A 22624-nucleotide genomic window follows, 5' to 3' on the forward strand; every position below is an offset into this window, starting at 1 on the left:
GCTTTGTATGCTTGTCTTTATGGCAGTTAATAAGATGTCACCAGTCTCATGGAGGAGCCTGTGGCGACAACGCACAGTCCTACACAGCTACAGTGATCAATGCTGCTAAAGTAAGCTCACACTTCTCTTCCGTCTACCGTTGTTTTAATGTCAGAAATTATACTAGCTGCCTGCAGGGCAGCTACCGTATTTAGTCTCAACTCCACACTTTTTTAAGGGAGATACATTGCTGATGCTAACTTGTGTTTAGTATTGAAATGAACAGATTCAATTATTATTTATTATTTATTAGTATTAGACCTTTCTGAAAAATGGTCTAATCAGTCAGTGTTTTGTGACAATTATCAATCACAAAAAACTTACCTTTTATAGTCAGGTGATATCACTTGAATGAAAAAAATAGTGAAGAGTATTTTTTTCTTTCTGTGTACTTAATTAGTTTGACAAGTATAAGGATATGTCTGCAGCGCTATCAAGTTTTCATTCATCCACAGCCAATGCTGCCAGTAATCTGATCAGCTTCCATATCCCATATCGTTACCTTCCTAAAATAATGGCCTAAAAACACTTCTTATAAATAGGCAATTGTTTTAAGAAGATGATATGAAGAAAATATCCTCTCAGCATGACGCTACCACTACCATATTGGGTTGTGTTTTGTTGGTGATGTGAGGCATTGCACATAGGTTTTACATGCAGACCAGTGCATCTGCTTCTACATGTTACCTATGACCTTTACATTGCTCATGGTGAACTTTAACTTGGAATTGACCTGACGCCAGCTCTGCCAGGAGGATGTTAAGTCGAGCAGAAAGAGTTGAGCTTGTCACATGCTGATATCAGAAGGATTTATTGCAGATGCTACAAATGCTACTGTTTCTACAAATGATCTAGAGTTTGCCAAAAGAATGATGTCATTGCATGTTTAGCAATAAAAACATTAACTTTTATCATGGTTGAGTTTTATTTTGTTATTGAAAAATCGAATTGAATTACTTATTTGCATTCTTTATGTTTTTTTAAAAATTGCATAAAATAAGACTATTAGAAAGGCTGTTTGAAAGAGATTCACACTGTTCAATTTGGTTATCCAATGATCTGCTTGTGAGAAGAATATAACAGGATAGAATATACTTTATTAATCCACAAAGAGAACTTGCTTATTTGTTGACTAGCTACGTCATCTAATGCATTATTAATAAATAATAATGTAACCACAGGTTATATCAAATTTATATAAAAAAAAATACTTAAGTGTGATATGGTAATTTAAATACAACTTCAATATAAAATAAATAGCTAAAAAATGTTGATGTAATGTTAATCTATAAATGAGTCCAGAGAAAACTGAGATTTAATTACTACTATTACTACTATTACTACTATTACTATTGATAATACCACACAGCCTTAGTATCAGAGTAAAAGAGGATGAACAGGTTATGCCTCACACACCTTCCACGTCACAGTTTTTCACTGCTTTGTGTTGACTGATTATATAAAACCCCAATGAAATACACTGAAATCTACAGTTGTATTAAGACCAAATGTAAATGCATTTAAAAAAAGCTTGAATACATTTTCAAGATACAGTACATAATTGTTTTTCTCACTTTCTCCCATGTTTTAGTAAAGTTATGCGTATTGAGAATGCATAAAGAGCTTTTTACTTGAATCGTTTGATGCCTGCTTGAAAAAATATTTTATCATTGGAACTCTGAACTCTTGCTTATGTAAAACTGTAGCGAGAACAGCCTTTTCAGCTCTGCCTTCACCATCTGTAAATCTATTGACATTGGATCTGCCCAGCCGTTCCTGGCTGACTGGCTCTGAGCTTATGAGACACTTCATCAACCTGCCTGTTTTTTGTTCACCCTGTAATCTACTTCTCGCCATTGGTCTTGGTTCACTTGTCTCCACTGGGGAGTGGCTCTAAAATGAGTCACTAACGGTCCACCTCTGATCTTAGGTTAAATTCATTCCTGGCATCATTTAGTCACTGACTAGCATATGCTAATTATGCTAGTCCTTGTGGGGAATGCAGTTTATTTGTTTGTTTAGTCACAGAGAGAAAGATTTATTTGAAGATTAAGTATATCAAACAGCAAGTGTGTGAATTCTGTAATTACCATAAAAAATTACTGTGTCATTAGGAGGTTAGCAGGATGTCAGTAGGCTGTACAATAGCAGGGCTATTGATATGAAGACAGGCATTCCGCACGCGCGCCCTCTCCTCATTTAGAACCATATATCTCAATATGGATGACAAGGTATCTCATTTTGGCTCGTGGCGCGACACGCTGGCTCTGTGTGCTGATGTCCAGAGACAGAGACACAGAAGGGGGAAGGGGCAGCATTAAAGTGTAATGTTTTTTTTTTATAAGAAAGATTAAAGAGAGATAGAGCCAGAACCATTCAGTTGTTTCTGTCCTGTTTGCGCTCTTTGGGCAATACCAAGCATTTTGCTGATGACTACTTTGCATATGATTAAGAAAGACCTTTTGCACAAATTAGATTGAAATGTGCTCAGATGGCGACATCAGGCTGTTTTTTGTCAACCATCTGACTTAATCGTCTCCCCACTGCCCCTCCCCCTAACTAAATCAATACCCCCTGTTTGGACTACCACGAAGAACTCCACAACTGCAGTGATTAGAAAACACATTAGTGTTGATCAATTAGAGGCCAAACGCCTCTCTTAATAATTGATGGCATTTCTTACATTTTACACACGCAAATGCACCCAGGCAGCAGAGACTGTTAGTGTGCCTGGCCAAGTGGCAAAGAGAGACAGTAGGTGATCTTCAGACCCAACAAACTGGAGGCGCCATGGTGTATTGACAGGGCCGCCTAGTCTGAATGCTTGATTAGGCTCTCCAGGGCCCCTTTGGCGCTTACACACACGCAGACACTCAGTCACATGCATTGGACTCCATTAGACTAAGACAGTGTAGTACGTGAGATAGACTCCACTTAAGCAGCACTATCCATTTCCCTCAATTGAGCCACAGAGGTGTGTTTGAGCCAGACACCCTGGCTGGACCTTAAGCTGACACAGAGGAGCCTCTCTCACACACGTTGGAGTCTCTTGTGGCGGCAGGACTACAAATAATCAGCACTACAAGTTATCAGTGGGAATCAAGAAAGCATGCTGTATACACCCACACAGATGGTATTCCAAGTATATACCCTGTGCTTTTGAGTTGCAATTTTAATGTTTTAGAAAAGTCTTTAGAACAAATGAATGCAGGATTAGATTAATCATTTCTGATGTATGGATCTGAGGAAATTTACTTTGCTTTTTCAACGTTTTTTCAGACTTTGAAAACAGGCCTAACAATGGTGGGAAAAGTTGTGACCCAGCTGGCCGGCACCCTACCGGCAGTCACACCCGACGAAGAGGGAACCCTTCACAGTGCGAGTCGCCGCAGCCCCCCTAGTCCTGGCGTGATCACCATCATTGACACAGACAATGTTGGTGAAGGACAGGTCAGCTAATGAAACACAGGACTCTTCAGAACACTTGAACTCATGATTTCTGTCATTCCTGCTTGTGATTACTTAATTGTAAATGTTATCTATATATAATTATACAATTAACACCCAACATGTCCATGTATTACTTACCGTTTGCTTACTTATGTCTACAGCAATTAGATCAGTTAGTCACAAAGATACAACAGAATTGTTAGTGAACTGTGGTCCTTGTACTTGTTCAGAACCATTTTAATGACTTTATTTGTAAATTCCTGATTAGGCTCACTCGTTCATCAACCTTTGAAAATAATCTGCTATGTTAACTAAACATCTTTGACAATCATCTAGAAAAGGTTTAAGATTATATACAGTGCTGTGTACTGGACCTGAGCCACGCTCTAACTTCCTTTGTCAGATTGTGGTTCTGACAAACAAATGTTAGTAGATTACCAACTACTAAATGATCTTAGTCTAATTAGAGAAGAACATAATATGGATTGAAATCATAGAAGAAGAGGAGGAGGCAGATAAAGATAATGAGTAAGAGGTTAAGGAAAAGGAAAGTCTGTTGAGCTTTCTTGTTCATCATTTTCTTACTCTTTTATTCTCAGCCTCCTCCTCTTTTTCTCCTATAAGGCCATAGTCTGGTGAAGGTGGTGACTGTCACCAGACTTGTGCTGAAAGTCCACCCAATCAGATCAGCCGAAAGAGAAATTTGCCTAATGAACAAATCTGCCTAATACAGAGTGCAAACTCAAGTTTACTACTTGACCACGATGCGTTCATGGGCCTGCAGATGAATGGAAATGTAGCTGTCATCAGATCTTTGCTTTTTCTCAGTTGACATTTCAAGCTGTTCATGTTGGAATGTGATGCCATTCAGCTGAAACCTCTAACTTGGATTTATTCTTCTTTTTGCAGTTTACCATCTACATTTTTCTGTTCAGATCCATTCAGCCAGTACTTTACTGATGTAGAACCTTTTCACTGCAATTACCACTACAAGTTTTTTGGGATCACTATACGGTTAATGTATTTCCTTGTTCTTTTTTAATAAATAATTTCAATGCTTTGTACAGACCCTGTTATTTGAGGCAAGGTGCAAATGCAGCACCACCCAATGGTGCTTAGTGTTTTTATATTGACACAGTTGGAACTTTACCAGTTGCTGCCTCAATGTCAAATGAAACACTGAACGTTTTTCTGCCTCTAGTTCTCCTCAGCTTTACTACATTGTAATTAATCAAAGCGCAGAAGCTGTCACATCTTTAATGAGCCGTGGGAGCTTAATGCCATTGACACACACTCACTGCCTCCCCTATGACTCTGTATTCCGCCTGTAGTTTGTGTCTTGTACGTCAGACTCAGGCCTTTAGAAGCAAGTCTGTTCTCTGTCACAAAGTGACATACTGTAACTGTACACTGTACACTAACCATGAAGACTGAGTCAGTCGGTCAACAAAAGTCCAGAAGTTAAAACTCCAGAGTGGGGTTTGGGAGGTGTGGGGGGTAATAAGCCAGCACTGAGCCATCATTTCCTTTGGAAATTCTAGATATTTTTGTTTTCTTTAGACTTTGAAATTCCTTATTTGGAGCAGATAGCTTGTGGTACACAGTCACTCTCCCTCCCCTGTGTACCACTCTGTTCTCCAGAGAACAGATGTGTTTCAAAGGGCTCAAGCATCTTTCTCTCACAGAACCACCATAACTGGATTCTCCGTAATAACAGTGAACTTGCTTTTCTTCCTCATCTTCTTTCTTGACTACTCAATTTACTTTCTTGATTTTTATAACAGACATTTTACTTTTTTCCTTCATACTAAAGTATAATACCAAGATAATATTTGATTTGTGGAAGTGAATTTATACATGTTTTTTCCCTGTCTTGGTGTGTCAGTATTTTTTTGCACCAGATTTTTCAAATGCAGATTAGATTATGAGTTTGTTCCCTTTCAGAGCAGTGCAAGAAGATTTTCTATCAAAGTGTTTCTTTTGTGGAAGAGATGGTGTTGACATCTTACTGAAAACAGCTCAAAGTGGCTGTTGTTTCTCTGTTGGCATGCCAAAGAACACTTTTCACACCAAAACCCAAAATGTCAACAATAAATCCTTGAAAAGGGGGAAGTCCCATTTTCTGTTTATTGTTGCTATGGTCAGAAAGTGATTTTGGGTCTGTGTCCATGTGTGTACACACCACAGGTTCTGGTGAGTGAGGACTCGGACGGAGAGGGAGTGGTGGCTCACTTTCCAGCCCATGACAAACCCATATCCTGCATGCAATTCAACCCTAGTGGTAAGGCCCACTTCCACAGAAACACACAACACACACCCCAAACACACACACACACACACACGCATACGGCTGCTTTTTAAGAGACAGCTTGCATTAAAGACTTGCAATGAAACCAGAAAACAGACTATACAACACTTTGGTTAAAATATTATACACTGTGTAACTTACGCTGTGCATAATGTGTGTATGTGTATATATATATATACATGCATATATAAACAGAGAAATAGCTAGATAGATATGTGTGTGTTGCTTAATTACATAAAGAAAAACAACTGAGTGGTCTTTTTACCATTGCTGGCTGAACTTAGCAATTGAACTATAGTTCAAATAATTTAAATCACTTCTTCCCCAGAGTAGTTTCATGAAGAGAAAAGTTCAGAAAATTTGAAAGAAGCAACCACAAAATTGAACAATTTAACAGCATGCCAGTGCCCAGTATTTAGGAATCAGTGTGAATGTTTGGGGTCATATTGTGTGTGTGAACTCTCAGCATGTACTCCTGCCCAGCATGTGTGTGTAAGTTAATAAAGAAGCTGCTGAGAGACGACTTTCACCCCCTGACCCTCAGGAATCCCTCACTTACTGAGACTCAAGACTAACTGAGCAGCTCTGTCTGAGCAGGAAAAGGATTAAAATATGGACAAAGACTGACCACAGATGGTTGTCTAGACTCTGTCCTTCATTCCTCTCATCAAAAATCAAAAACACATCCCAGGTCAGAAAAGTTAATCATCAAGAACTTGATCAGGACATATTTTCTACCCATTAAAGAACTGTGGGTTGTACATCTTCCTAGTTGTGGAATCTCTATCACAGTACATAAATAGGAACTGCTTCTTTAAAGATGTTTTTTGTTGAGCAGGGCAATGTTTCAGTTACACATCCAAGGTTTTTACAAACAAACCATAATGCTAAAGACTGCAAACTTAGATGCGTTCCTATAGATATTTAGAAATTCTGAAATGAATGTATCTGAAATGTAAAGGTCCATATTCCACTGTGAATTTGCAGCTTCTTCGTTCATTGCAATAGTGTCACACCTTTCAGCCAGATGTCGTGTCTTTGAGATCAGTTTGATTGCCAAAAGAATGGACCAAAAACCCAGATAACGGAGTTGGACGTAATGGAACCAACTCTAGCTGAACCCATGAATGACTGATGATCTGGTGGTGAATTTCCACAAATTCTAGAATATCTGGAATGTTCATAACAATCCAGGATGGACTGGGATCCAGATCTGACAAACTGGTTTGTTGGACTGCCAGTAGGAGAACTGGAACCTGCTCATATTCAACTTGTGCTTCCTTCCATGCACCACTGACATGGAAGAAAGTTCAAGCTCATCATGACGAAAATAATAGTGTTAGACAAAAGAGGAAATGATGAAATGACTGAAACTAAGTCTGGAAAGCTCAAGTGTTTTGGCTGGGAAGAGTTATAAAACCTTAGTGGCTTGTGTGTGTTAGAGGCTCTGTGAAGGGTGAACCGGAGGCTGCCAGCTTTTGGTGTGGCGCCTAGCACTCTGCGGCGTTGCATTGGATTTGTGTATCTATTCCTAGCGGTGTAATTAGAGGGACGCACATGAAGTGCAGTGGCAAAGTGCTCCTTTAACAGCTGCACTGAGTGTGCTTGTTTTCTTTTGCGTCTCGTTCTTTCTAATCATCCTCAATGATCCTTGACTTGATTATTAGGTGCATTGCCAAGTTCAAAATGTCCTCATGTTTTCATGCCAGAGATGTTGAGGATTTGTTATGACTGACTGGCACTAGATGGAGTGATTGATTCAGCCTTCATGCTCCACTCTGAGCTCTTAAATGTCTTTCTGCAACAATCTCATTCAGACTGATAAGGATTTAGTGCTTTGCTTGGTTATCAAGTTTGTAAAGCTACAAAGTGAACATATCCAACTCAACTGATTGACCAGCCTTTCAAACTTAATGAAAATCACATTAACATCTTCTAAAATCTTTCTTAATGAATTACAGTAACATTTGTTCCGCAAGTTGTGCCTCCATGTGTGACAGAATCCACCCCTTCTATTTTTTCTGTTTCAGAAATGCTTTTATTTTACTTCTTTCACTGCTCACCCTATTTTACCATAATAACTCTAAAATAACTCTAAAACCTTTGTTAAAAAAAAATAAAAATTTAAACATTCAGTAATTTAAGTAATAAAATTAATAAAAAGTATGGAATATTTAAGTGCTAAAAATTGTGACCAAATTATTATCTTGCTTGAAGTCCATTAAATGATGTAACAATATTCGTGGTTGTCTGAGATATTTTGGGGGAAATTTTTCCAATTAACAGCAAAGTTGTGACAAAAATGCTGAGAGCCTCTACATGAGGTGCAGCTTCTGTCACACAGTTTCTTTTCTTGTTTTTTCTACTGACAGATTAAAAAGCATAAGAGAAAAGGAGACATATTTTGTAAAACATCAAGTTGTCCTGTTACAAGCATGATGCATATGTGTTGTATTTTCATCTCTGTTTTTCATAGTGCGTTTGTATTGGGATTAATAATAAAAAAAAATATTAATCCACTCTTTACAGTGTCAGCATGTGTGCTGAAATGTCATTGCTTTGTTCTATTTAAAACATTTTTCCATACTGAAGAAACTGGATATTCGGGGCACTATAAACATTCAGTGGCTTCATCCTAATGGGATATTAGGGCCGTATGGTAGGATCTTATTATTGGGTTGATAGTGTAATGATTACATTGTTCTTGCTTTTATTCCTTTGTGATAACACATGTATGGTATAGAGAGCATCTCAGTGTTGTAACTGTGTTGCTGCTGAATCTTTCGAAAACATTTGTAAAAACAACCTGTTTAACCTGGTGATCAAATAGTGCATGCTACAGTATCATAGGTGGTGCTGGATCCCTTTCATTAAAGCCAAAAGCAAATGTGCAATAGTGTGATGTGAAATAAGGATGGTGGGTTTGGGATTCCAGCATAACCCTTCCACATCTGTTGATGTAATATGAGTTGGTGACCTCTGATTATTCTTCAGCTTTTTCAAGACTGTCCCATTTTGTAGGGTAATATTTTAAAACTACCCCAAAATTTGTATTTAGGGCAGAGAAGGAGTCATTAAAAATCTGAGCAAATTGAATTAGACTTTGAAAAGGTTTCTCTCACTTTGTTGGAAGGTGTTTTTCTTTGCTGCGGAAATAAACTTACAATAACTGAGCTGTCCTTTAAAATGTTCTCTGATTCTTTTGGCCACAGAAACAACCATGAAACTCCCAAGATAGGTACTACTCACATATAGTAACAAATGGGTTCTACTTGTTTTAATGACGAAGAAATAAAGTAGAAATTCTAAATCCTACAATAACTTGAAAACAAGTACACTGAAATAAAAGCCAGTAGTTCACTTGTTAAAATTCTACATGTTCCTCTGGGATTGAAGGATATTCATTCACTCATTCATTCAAACATGAATCCAGTAGGTACGGGAACTGCAAATTCAACATGCTTTCTTGAGTAGTAAAAAGAACAAAAATGTCAGATCTCAGATATAACTGTTTGTTCACCCTAATGTGGAGAGAAGTCTCTTTCATTACCTTTTTCAGTCTCAAAAAACTGTATTTTTTAGCCATCTAGTTGTTCTGAATATGGAAGTTTTGAATATCCCATCAAAGCCCTGGGTAATGGCAGATGAATCAAGGCTAAATTTCTCCCCACACGGAACTGTCCCATAAACCATATTCCTGGTTTAGTAACATGCCGGTCTAATGAATAGCCAGGCCTGTCGTGCCTGACCATTGAGGCAGCTGTGCCATGAAGGCAGCTCTCCGTGGTGTAATAACTCCTGCGCTGCATCTTACTGATGTGTGAAAAAAACCAGGCTGCCGCTGAAAAAACGCTCAACCCACATGCACATGTTGAACACGAGGGGAATTCCCACACACAAGCAGCCTGACTCAGCCACACACTTCTAGCCACACATTTAGCTTGGATTGAGTTGTGTCTTCACACCAAGATAGTAATTAGCACTCGCAGCTGCCTCACATGTGATTTACAGTCATTACTGTGAAGGGATACTGTTGACTTTTTCCAGCTCTGCCTTGGAAAGGAAACGTTGTAACCTTTGTAATGTTGCAGAGTTTTCTATAAAGACTGAATGTTTTTTTTGTTTTTTTTTAAAGTTACTACTTTTGTTAGAAATGCTACCTTGTCATCTAGGCTTCAGTGGGATGACCTACTAGCTTTAATAGCAGAGAGAAAAAAGAAAATTAGATGTTCATTTTCCATAAAGTAAATTGCTATATGTATTCTCTGGTGGACATGATGTGGTTTCTACACCAGACACCTCAGCAGTGTAGAGTTACTAAATACCCGTACAGTTGTGTCCAACTGGGACGACATCAAGAGGAAAAGCAGCTTAGGTGAGGCTACAGTTAAAAATTAGTTCAAGCCGAGAGTCAAACTCAGACAATATTTACCAATGTTTTTAGTGTAGATGGATATTTAATATTTTTTATGCTACTGAACAATTCAGTTGGATAATTAATATCATTTATAATCTAAGATTTTTTTAATGTTACTGGATAATTCATGTCATGTAAAAAGTAAAAAAAAATAATATCTTTTAAACAACACATGCAATATTTGGTGTAGATTAAATTGACTCCCACATTCTTTCCATTTAAAGCAGCTGAAATAAAACCTTGTCTTGTCACATGATGACTAGAAGATCTTCACCTACTGTTTTGAAGGATGTTTTTGCCTTTTAGACCTTGGTATGCTTTGCTCTTGGCTGCTGAAATGAGAATTGAACACCATGTTATGGTCTTCAGAAACAACGTACACCAGCTGTGTTTCCATCGACCATATAATTGCACAAATTAGAATCACGAAAATATATTTGCTCAGAGCAAATAAAAGAAAACAACTCATGTTTTTTGTTAAAATATTGTGTCAGGATAATGTGTTTTCTCTGCTTTGCCGTAATTTACATATTTTGCAAAATTGCAAAGCAAACACTTTTTTATTGCATCACACGAGTTGTGTGATCAACAACCAGATGTTATTGCTGGTGGAAAAGACAAGGAAAACAGAAGTGGTAGAAGAATGATGGCACTGCATATTTCTTAAAGACTTACAGTGTGAATAAACTTATTCACTTGTGATTTTAATTGTGTTTCTTATTTAATTGAATTACAGCAATTCTAAAATTGTGTTCTATGATATTATCTAGGACAAATTTGACATTATCAAGAAAGATTTGGCACATTTGTAATGTAAACACAGCTAGTGAAGCTATTTACAAGTCTAGTGCAAAATGAAAAGAAATCACACATTCCACTTTATGAGACATAGTGTACAAGTGGAAAATATTTACAGCAACAATCAACATACCCAGGTCTGGCCCTCCGAAACGTTCTTTTTACTGAGAGCAGGCTGTAAGATGCTAAAAGAAGTTTCAAAGAACCCCTAAAATGTCATTTGCACAGCAGGCTCTTATTATAGCTGATGTTAAAGTGAATGCTTCAATCAAACTGTCATGGGAAGTGGAAAAGAGAAAACCGTTATTCTCTTTGCCAGCAAAAGCATAGACAAAGTTCAGAGGCATCATGTATAAAAGTGTGCGTTTTTTACACGACAAGTTGGTACAGGGACACATTTTGAAAATTGTGGCACACAAAAAAATTCAGATGTATAAAACCGTGCACACTCAAAAGACTGTTTCCTTTTATACACATCACAATTTGTGTGAAATAGAGCTCAGCCGCTGTTCTAGTGTTGGCCCACCTGTCATAAATGCATATGTAAATTAGTTTAAATATCTGAAAGGCTGCCACCATGTGTCCCAAGAACAATGACAATGATCCCTACTTGTGGTAGTATAAGTAGTTATAATAAAAATAATATACTTCATTTAAAAAGTGCCTTTATGTGAAAATAAAGTCCACTTTTACTAATATATGTGATGGAGTGATGATCTATGTTAAGCTTTATATTTAAGACATATCTGGCTGTCAAAACATATAAATGTTATTCAGCTAGATTAATACAATGGTTAAGATGTGGACTATTTTGTTAGATGTTGAAGTTTTTTCTAGGACCAACAACTGTGACTGATTGAGACGTCACAGCTTACCAGAAGCAAATTAAATTTTAAGAAACCATGTAACCTCACTATTTGTCTGCTCAAAGAAGGGATTATCTTCTGAGGAATGGATCTGTTTATTAGAGTAGTTTGTTTAAGATTTTTTTTTTAAACTTGACCAACAAATAGCCTTGGTGTTAAAAAAAGACAAGAACTGCTGTGAGCAGGTTTTTGTTCTTGCGAACAGCCACCTCGCCTGTGACAGTCTGCAGTAGAAACCTCTCTCCTCTTAAAACAACTCCCAGCAGAAGTGTGCAAATATGTAAATGCTGCATAAAAATGGACCTAAGTGGTGTGTTTTCCACTTAAGTTGATGAAAAAACAAGCCTGAAGCTCTACCTTGAGAACCAGTCATGCTTTGTGAACTTGACCGTTACGGTGCTTGCCTTTGTGTCGGCACGGCTTTAAAGCTAGGTGACTTTTTTACCCTGTTAAAAAGACCGGCATTCCAGCATAGGAATATCAAACTAATAGCAGCTTGTCAGCAAGGTTAGCCACACACAAACACCTTTTTTTCATATCTATTAACATCGAAGTGCTCACAGGTGGTCTGCCTGTGGAGCATGTAGAAAAACACAACCCTTGGTTTCAGCCCACTGTACATCAAATGAACCTTGAGAAACCCCTTACTCTGATGTTTTCTTTGCTTTTCCTTTGTAGCTTTCATCTTTTGGACTGGAGTAACAGTTTAGAGTCAATGCAGTATATGCCAATTTATAGATTAGAATCTTTTGTATTCATGTAAATAAAGCTTTAAAATCTTGTCCATTTGCATGTTAATTGATTTAATTTTTTTTTAGGAATTTAAATAGACAGCATTTTAATCATTTGTTAAAATAAATTTGGAATTAGTCTGACTGCACCCCTTCTGCTATGTTAGGAATACATAATTTTGACCTTAACCTGAAACCTACTCATATGCCCTTACATATGAGTAAGAGCTGCTCATATTTACTTTTGTGGTTTCCTTCTTGCATTGTTGGCAAATTTAATTCTAGCTGAAGCAGATGATGCTTACTAGTGATGGGTAAATGAGGCTTCATGAAGCGTCGACCCATAGCTGTATTGACACTGTGTCACTGAATACTGACACCTACTGGACATTAAAAATCCCTACTGTCAATGTAGTTGATAGATTGATTTGATGACCTAGTCTATAAAATAAGATTTAAATCATTGTATTTTATTGCATATATCATTCTGATGCCTGGCCCTATAATGCCTCAGCGTTGAGGAGGTGGATTTATTTAAATAAGACAGTTCTGTCAAACATATGCAACACTTAATCTGCAGAACATAATATGAAAATAAACTAAGAGTCAATTTCAGCTGAATTTGGATTCAGATAGCTCAAGTAGAAACAGAAAAGAACTGGATGAAACCACAACAAAGTGATAACCGATACCTTATTTTCTGATGTAAGATCAAAATGGTCCCAAACTACAAAACCTTTCATTTGCCTTGAGGCTGCTCCATAGTTGACACTGTACTATAAAAGATCAATAATCCTTTTTGCAAATGCATCCCGTTGACAGATTTGCTTCCTTATAAACACTGTTTGGTGCGCCAGTTTCATTTCGAAACAGTTTCTGTATCGGTCACATGACTTGCTGAAAGCAATATGCGCACCGACACGGGTTTTGTTTATGGGCTTGACGCATGCGCTGACACATCGGTGTTGCCGGACCCATCACTAATGCTTACTAAGTGATATATTGTGTTTATTTTCTCTTACCAGGATAAGTCTTACATACCACCTGAGTGAACATCAAAGATTTAAGTAAGATTTTATTGGCTATGTTTTCAGATATAGAGGTTGAATATGAGGCCTTGCTGGAAGCCTGGATCTTGGGAAAACATTTATTGTGAAAATATTTTATATTTCATTGTAACATCAAACTTTTGCTTCAATGGAGGAATATGGAGTGACTTTGTGTTTATATCTTAATGTGTGTTCTAATACTCAGAAAGTGTGTCCTAATACCCTGTCAATAAACTATTGTGTATCTGCATTCATTGACAAATGAAGTAGCTTTAACTACAGCATTACATTCCCAGCCCACCTATGGGTTGATGACCAGGTTAGCCAGGCTGTAGTAGATGCTTTTAAAAAAAAATCTGCAACATTGCAATTTTGAAGCACCATATAAACCTCACGGCTGTAGAACTGCCATTTGATTTCATGCTCAACTATGCAAATCTTCTATCTTCACTGAAGAAGGTTGTCCTTCCTTAGCTGTCAACTGAATTTTGAACATTCAATACATACCTAGTGTATATAAAGAACTCCGTGGAGTTTACATTTTTCGTGCCCACAATCATGCACCATAAAAAAGCAGTGTGGGAGGTCGCTGAAGCATTTTATGTTACACCGACCTCTTGCTAATTTTTGTTTTTTCAATTCTGTTTTAGCTTTCTGTGCCACCCTCTTGTTCCATCTGCAATTGTTATGCAGAAAGATCTTTCAACCACTTTGTAAATGAATGTCCTATCCACTATTAATGGGGCTTGAGCAGATGTTTTCTGTTTGGTTGACAGAGATGGGGCAGTACAGCTTGCAGCGAAACACAACAAAGGACTCAGTTCTAGGAGAGGGGTCACAGAAACTAAAAACAGACATTTATGGAAATGATTATTCAATTTTCCTCATGTTCCCTATGCATGCATGTCTTACGCACATGGCAAATTAGAAGTCATCTCTTTCATTTTAGTGCACGTCAAAGTGCGTGTGCCAGCAATTTCTAGTTGTAAATCATCACAAATAACACTGTAACATATAGGACAAGGTGTTATAAATAGGATGTGTCAAACCGTGCTCTGGCCAGCCTCTGGTTTCCCCGAAACCCTGTCTTTTCAGCCGCCGAGTGGCTCAGCTACTTTTTAATTTGGCCTTCCTGCGGGCTAACCGACTGACGCCTCTCGGTGAGCGCATCTGTATTTCAACACAGCCGCAAAATCCTCAATCCTTGGGCTCTGACACTCACAAAGCTCCAGCCTCTTTGAGCCTTAACTTTTTTTTTTTTGGGCCCTAACTGCAGCATCAACAAAAGAGAAATACAGACTCAGGCCAGAAATCAGCAGCCAACTTTCATCCATTGGAAAGCCAGAGGGCAGACTGTGCAGCCACCAGGAGGGCAGGGCTTGACCAAAACAGAGAGCAGAAGAGAACTAAAAGAAGGAGTGGAGCGTGGGTGAAGGAGGCTTTGAGAGCGAGAGGAAGCTCCCAGATAAACAGACCGCAGCGCCTCAATTCCTAATCACCCCGCGCTTCCGTTTCCAGACTCTATAATTAGAAGGGCCCCGTTCCTTTTTTCTGTGTATCCCCAGTTGACGCAAATGCTTTTTGTGGCTTGGCACCTCGTTTGGGGTGTGGGTTTGAAGAGTTTACAGGCCTTGGGCCTTAGTTCTCTGCCTTTCTGGTCGCTGTGATACAGCATGAAAAACTAACCACTGTCTCAGTCCACACTTTGCTTGGCTCCACTTGATAATATACATGACCCTACTGTTTATCCCTTCTACCTCCTTCATTCCACCTCTGTATTTTCATTTCTCAAGAATTTCTCAAAAAAGAAAGCTTTTAACAGTTAACGAATGTGCTAAATTTATTAGGCGTCTTAATATTTCTTCATGTTTAAGGGCGTTAGGGGGTGTTTTCCATCTCCCTTGCACATGTTGCTGAATGCTTTTAATCTCTTGCCATACCAGCCTCCTCTTTTCACTTTTGACATGCCACCCAATAAAGTCTGGCCACTAATTAAAACCTACTGCCTCTTCCACGGAATAGATTTCAAGTGGAACAACTCATAGGAAAAGAACAAATTATTTTAGTATTACTTGTGTCGTTGAGTCCTCAGAGTAACAGAGGCTGGCCAGTTGTTAGTCTCCATCAGTGATATGGTTTCACCGTTCTGTTGAAAGCTTCTGGCTCTGGGTTTGGGCTTGTGTATGAGCTGCCTTTTTTCTGGCCAAACCAGTTCATATCTGGGTTTGTTCTGGTGTGGTTTGTTGAGCATGTTGTTTATGGTGAGGGCCTATACTTTCTGCAGTTTGACGAGCTTCAAATAAAATGGAGCTAAATGAATGGGCCTGTCAGTTTTGGTTACACTTGTGCTGCGCTGTGGTTCAGTGTTTTAGTGATTTCCAGTGTGCATGCACACAGCCATGGTGATCTTTAGATGAGTAGATGCTTGGATGCTCTCCTTCGCAGATACTTATCATCTTGTCTTCCCTTACAGGAACACACAACTTGAGCCCTGCACTTAACCAAACCGAGCTATCATGTGAGAGAAAGCTGGCTTTTATGACAGGAACAAACGAACAAAGCTGGTTTAATGGACTTGTTTGCTTGTTTTTAAAGACACAATAATTCTGTCATACTGTCTAGCATCTGTCCTGCGGACTTGGTAGAGTTGGCAGACTGTGTGGTCCACCCCAGGGAGTAAAACTGAAATAATGTTCTACCTTACCACTTTTACAGGTCTGCTTAGTTTTTTTCATTCGCTTTGTTGCATTCTTGAATCATTTTTGACATTTGCAAAACAGTAAGTGCATTTCACAAAACAATTCATACAAATAGCAAAACAGCATGGATTACCCTCAAAATCTGCTTCTTTAGTTCATCACTGGGCTGCCCAGTGGCGCAGTTGACAGAGCTGTTGCCTTGCAGCAAGAAGGTCCTGGGTTCGATTCCCAGCCCGGGTTCTTTCTGCATGGAGTTTGCATGTTCTCCCTGTGCATGGTGGGTTCTCTCCAGGTTCTCCGGGTTCCTCCCACAGTCCAAAAACATGACTGTCAGGTTAATTGGTCTCTCTAAATTCTCCCTAGGTGTGAGTGTGTGTGTGAATGGTTGTTTGTCCTATTTGTCTTTGTGTTGCCCTGCGACAGACTGGCGACCTGTCCAGGGTGACCCCGCCTCTCGCCCGGAACGAAGCTGGGGATAGACACCAGCAACCCTCCCAACCCCATTAGGGACAAAGGGTGAACAGAAAATGGATGGATGGAGAGTTCATCACTCAAAATTAAAAATCAGTCTTAATGAACACGTCAGTGCTTTAGAATGTCAAGTTTTGAGTCATTGTTTGGTAAGACAGCCATATTGATTAGTCATGTTAGTATAGCTGTGCACGCTGGTGGGATGTTGTTGGAAACTATAGCTAAAGTTTTGATGAAAAAGAATGGTAAAATCTAATGGTGGGAGATCAATGGGAAGATGCTGGACAAAATTCACATTTTACTGTAATTTGTTGACAGAATACAGGGTTTCCCCCAGAAAACTTGTGGTCGGGGCACTGTGGCGGGCCACAAAGATGTTAAGTTGGCAGTAAATGTAAAATATTACTGTGTAATTATGTTACTGAAACATAAATTAAAAGATTTAAAATTGTTTAACGTTTAAATTTAAAACTTTAAGGAACTGGCAAGTTTACTTTGTAAAAGTTCAAAGAACAATCTTCATAGTAAGATTGTTTTATTTCCATAGCAACAATCTCATGCTCTCAGTTTAATCTTTCAGTTTTAGCTGTTCATTAATGTATCTTAGTAAACTACAATTATATTTGACTGCTCGGTCAATTAAACTAGGCACACTGTCCCAGATTTTACTAAAGTCCTGGTGAAATGCTGTTAGTGGTGCTGATGTTTGGAGCAACAGGGGCCTGTAAATCAAAGTCTGCTCGAGGCCTCACTTTGGACCGGCCCTGCACAATGAGTTAAATCCGCTGCACAGTTCATCTCTGCTGCTGGGTACAGAGGGACAAATGGGAGTACATATAGGTGAGCGCATATGAGCGATCTGCACCAAGATAAACTTCAGAGATGAAGCCACAATAGCTTGCTGATCAACTATTAAAAAGCTATTTAAAAAAAATAAATAAATAAATATATATATATATATATATATATATATATATATATATATTTATATATATATATATATATATAATATAATATATAATAATATATATATATAATATATATATATAATAATATAATATATATATATATATATATATATTTATTTAATATATATATATATATATATATATATATATATATATATATATATATATATATATATATATATATATATACATAAAACCTAAAACACACAACGCTTGCCCTGGTGGGGGAGCACCTAAATCCTGGTGACCCGCCAGGCCTATAATACACCGGCAACATAGAACAATCTCCTTAAAGAAAAACTGTGCATTCAGTGTGTAGGAAAACAGTGCAATCTACTTATAATTTACATCTCCATGCTGAAAAAATTTCCTCAGTCAGGAATGAAGAGTAGGATAACAGGTTTGACCCGTCTTGTCGGGTCAAACCAAATCTTGATGATGTTGGAGTGATGGAATCTGGCTATATGTCCTCACTGTCCTCTGCTTCTCCTCCTGTTTTGCTCCTAACGCCTCCACAGCCACACTCCTCTTCCTCTTCTTCTCTCTGTCTGTTGACTCTGTCTAAATTGTTATCTTAAAGATTTGAAATGATTTGAAATAAATCCAGGATTTATACTGTGGCTTTCTTGTCTACATTTAAGGCATTTCTAATGCCAAAATCTACTGAAAATGTTTTGTTCATGCTTTTACATTTATTGTTTTAACACAAAGAATTACGTTTTATTTAGAACATAAACTGTATTCTAAAGAATGTTGTTCATGATGGTGCCGTTAGATTTTGTTGCAATCCTTACACATCTAACCTATAGACAAAATTGCAGTGACACTTCTGGAGGTCAAACACAAGCTGCCATTTTTTGTATGCCAAAAATTCTTGCTGTTGACAACATACTAGGCAGTGTAATATTAACAATTCTACAAAACGGCAAAAGCTCATCAGTTGTTGTGAGGTTCCATTTGATTCCAATTCTTGATCAGAAACGACATGGCGCTTAGATCAGATACAGGAGGATAGATTGCGGACAGCCAAAAGAATTATGTTGACACCAGTTATTGATTTGTAATGCTGTCACTGTGCTTGTTGTAGGGATGCTCCTGGTGACAGCCGACACTCTGGGCCATGATTTCCATGTCTTCCAGATCCTCACCCACCCTTGGGCTTCCTCACAGAGTGCTGTTCACCATCTCTATACCCTGCATCGGGGGGAGACCGAGGCCAAGGTCTGACACACAAACACAGACACAACTATAATCATTAAATTCATATTTAAACAGAGAGCATCAAATAGTCTGTTTGTGACTATGTGGAACTCCAATTCTTCCTTCTAAGTAATTAAAAGGAGAAATCTGTTAAACCACACTGCAAAAACACAAAATCTTATCAATTATTTCTGTCTAGCTTCTAGTTTAAATATCTTAGTTCACTTGAAATAAGACAAAAATAACTTTTAAACAACACAAATATTTTTGTCTTAAGTGATACAGATAAAAAAGTACTAGTTTCACTGGCAGATTTTTTGGAAAAAATATATCTTTATAAGTGAAAGAATCTGCCAGTGGAATATTTTTTGTCTCTTCAAAATTAATTACTTAAAGCCTAGTTCACACGGCACAACTTTTTAGTCCCGATTTTCTCCTGATGACAAACTTAGAACTTTCGGCATTCCAAGATTGTTGCTTATGATAACCATTACCAATCGTCCTGCCATGTGTGGTGAGTTTAGACTGATCGGATCCAGTCAGTAGAAATCCAGGACCACTCTGATCTAAAGTCAAGGATATTCAACATGTTGGATGTCTTGAATTATTGCAGCATGTGTGGTGTTCCCCGACTAAGAGCGAGAACGCAACCCATTGAATATGACAGATAGCCAACCAGATACTTATATCACCAGTGTGGTGACATAAGCACAGAGGGGAATCCCAACCAAAAAGCAGCACAAGATGCAACCGAGAGTCCGGTGGATATGTGGAACGACGCGAATGTTTATTCAAACATTCCGTGCAAGGAATATCAATAAAAATGATATGGTGGGGTTTTACAGGATTTTCTGTCTGAGGCCTGAATGTTGATGAGTGAAATGGGTTCATGTGTGGTGTGTTGGTCCTGCCATGTGGCTGGGTACCACACACGGTACGACCCAACCCATTATACCTACAATTTTTTATCAGCTCCTGTGTGGTCTCAGGTTTTGAAAATCGACTGACAATCCTAAAATCATACTGTGTGAACTAGGCTTAGGATAAGCCTATATGTCTTGTTGAATTTTTTCACCAGAAACTAGACAAAAAGGCATAGTCATCTTTTTACTATTTGCCTGACCTGTTAAAATCGAATCTGTTATTTTTCAGAAATCAGTCAACCATAGTTTGTTTAGCACATTTCAGCAATAAGGCACTTCAAAGTGCTTTACATCACAAAAACACAAAACTACAAAGCAATAAAAACAACATGCAGTTGTAAATCTTAAACTGACACATACTGATATTGGCCAGTACTGTACATCTATGTGAACTGGTGCACATGTATATAATATTTAGTATTGTGACTATTGACTCTTGGTTTCACTCTAATCTCTCACTTTAAAATTTTCTAATGGGTATGTTGCCTATTCCTAAGATAATTATATATTAAGTAAAAAAATATATTCTAAGATGTGTTAGTGTGGCTATATCAGAGGTAGGAAATCTATTATCACATTTGATGTTACAAGGAACATGCTACAAAGTTGTGTAATACAATCTATTTCCTTTAGTTACATTCAATAAGACGAATATTTGCAACCACAGCATTGAGCATCAGAACTATACAGGGTTTGTGTTAAAAAGGTCAGAAAATCTTGACACCCTTTGGCTCTTTTTACATGCTGGTTGGGGGATTGAATTCGATTCTTGACCTTTTTCTCACCTGTTCTACACGTCATCTACCAAGTTCATATCTATACACTTTCTTTGTAATACTCCTACCTGCATTTTACCTAAGCAGTTACATGACTGGTTATATATTAGAAATGTCACTTGATCTTTTGAAGGTCTTATAGACGTGGAGCTTGTTGGAGCCTTTCCCTGCTGTGCAACAACAGGTCTGACCTGAAGGGGTTTTATGTGAGAGATCGGGGAACATTTGATTACATCTGAGGTAGGAAGGATGTGGCTGACTGGGATTTGCCCGAAGACAACCTCTTACCAGAGTGTGGAAAGTAAAATGAACACAAGGGCTATTGGTGGAAACCGTTTGTATTAGACACCACAACCTTAGTGTAATTCAGTCTTGCAAGAACACTCTCAACTAATAATAATTCTTTCTCCACATGTAAATGCTTACTCCATTTACAACACCCTACCTAAGCACTCTACATTTCTTAACAGTTTTGAAAATGAACATGAATTATATTTTGAAAGGAGAAATCAATTATCTTGTTCAAAGAAAGAATTTTTTCATCCAGCGTTATCACTAATGGCGTGCAAAGACTTTCCAAAATAAGCTAAAGACACTTACTCAACAAAACTGCTTCAGGCCTTGTTCGGTTCAGGATTATTGACTGGGGAAACACACAATTACACACCACCTCTCACAGGCGGCCTGCAGTTCGGTCCGCTGACCGGCTGCACAGTGAGACCGCTTTGATCCGACCCGCTGTAAACATTGAATGCAAAGCTGCAGCCCAGTGAGGGGTCAGGGGTTATCACCGCATGCTCACTTACACGCACACAAACACGCAGCCGCACTGCGAAGCACAGTGGAGAGTGATAAAGTCTTCAGTTAGGTGGGTGGAGAGACGCCTTATCTGTCTCCAGCAACCAAACATGCGGCCGGCCGCCAGTGACCCGAGGCCAGGTAAACAGACCTGCTGCTGATAACAACTGTAAAGAGGCCGGGGCGAAGAGGAGTGTGGACGGGCGATGGGGGCCAACCAGAGAGCCCTCATCCTGGAGGTTAAGGCTCAGCTCCTTTACTCTAGATATCACAGTCCTGCAACATCAGTTGGGATTTTAGTAGCATGACTAAAGTCAGAAGTACATTGCTACCAGGAATGCATGTTCACCTTTTTAAAGCTATATTTCTATACCTCACTATTCTGCATTCAAAAATGGCAGCAGTTCTCTAGCATGTATACAAAATCATAGGTACCAATAAAATTGAAATCTGCTTCCTGTAAACCAGGGGTCTCAAACTCAAGTCCTCGAGGGCTGCTGTCCTGCAACTTTTAGATGTGCCTCTGCTGCACCACCTGAATAGAATAATTAGATCATTAAGGCTCTGGAGAACTGATCTACACAAGGAGGAGGCAAATAAACCATTTCATTCCAGTGTTTTGTACTTGTGGCACATCTAAAAACTGCAGGACAGCGACCCACGAGGACTGAAGTTTGACACCTGTGGTTTAAATGAAGGCACATCTCATCATCAGCCATATTTGTTCATCTGCTAAACATGTACTGCATTCATTATTCTTCAAAACACATTGATGCAATGACACAATGTCTTGGGTGTCTTTTATGTAACTGCTTCTCCCAGATTTAGGCCAAATACCTGACATGCCGGTTAGTTTGATATGAACAGATGTCTGCATGCGCACTGAAGGTGTCACCAATATAAAGTTCAATTTATTACTACAGTAGTAGTACTGATGGAGACATAACATTCATAAAGGTATATAATAAATCATTATTAACTTTGTTATCTTTCTGACACTGATTCTTTTTAATGAAGACCAATAATGTTGCCACTTTGTTCATTTTTGAGGGGATTAGGCTTTAGTAATGGAGTATTGTCGGCCTGCCATGGTCAAAACTAGAGGGCAACAACTCAAGAGCTGCTTATTTT

General features: G+C 38.4%; 1 protein-coding gene across 9 annotated transcripts in view; it reads left to right on the forward strand.

Moving 5' to 3' along the window:
• Nucleotides 1–22624, forward strand: part of bcas3 (BCAS3 microtubule associated cell migration factor) — a 305494-nt gene that overhangs the window by 37723 nt on the left and 245147 nt on the right. For all 9 annotated transcript variants that reach the window (XR_006370795.1, XM_044118512.1, XM_044118513.1 and 6 more), the window contains exons 11-14: nucleotides 27–110; nucleotides 3319–3489; nucleotides 5677–5770; nucleotides 18884–19017. Coding sequence is in view for 8 of the 9 variants with exons in the window: in XM_044118512.1 (XP_043974447.1) it covers nucleotides 27–110; nucleotides 3319–3489; nucleotides 5677–5770; nucleotides 18884–19017 (483 nt within the window). In the remaining variant the exon portion in view is untranslated. The remainder of the gene's footprint in view (nucleotides 1–26; nucleotides 111–3318; nucleotides 3490–5676; nucleotides 5771–18883; nucleotides 19018–22624) is intronic.

Source organism: Gambusia affinis, linkage group LG06 (genome assembly GCF_019740435.1).
Source record: "Gambusia affinis linkage group LG06, SWU_Gaff_1.0, whole genome shotgun sequence".
Taxonomy (NCBI): Eukaryota; Metazoa; Chordata; class Actinopteri; order Cyprinodontiformes; family Poeciliidae; genus Gambusia; species Gambusia affinis.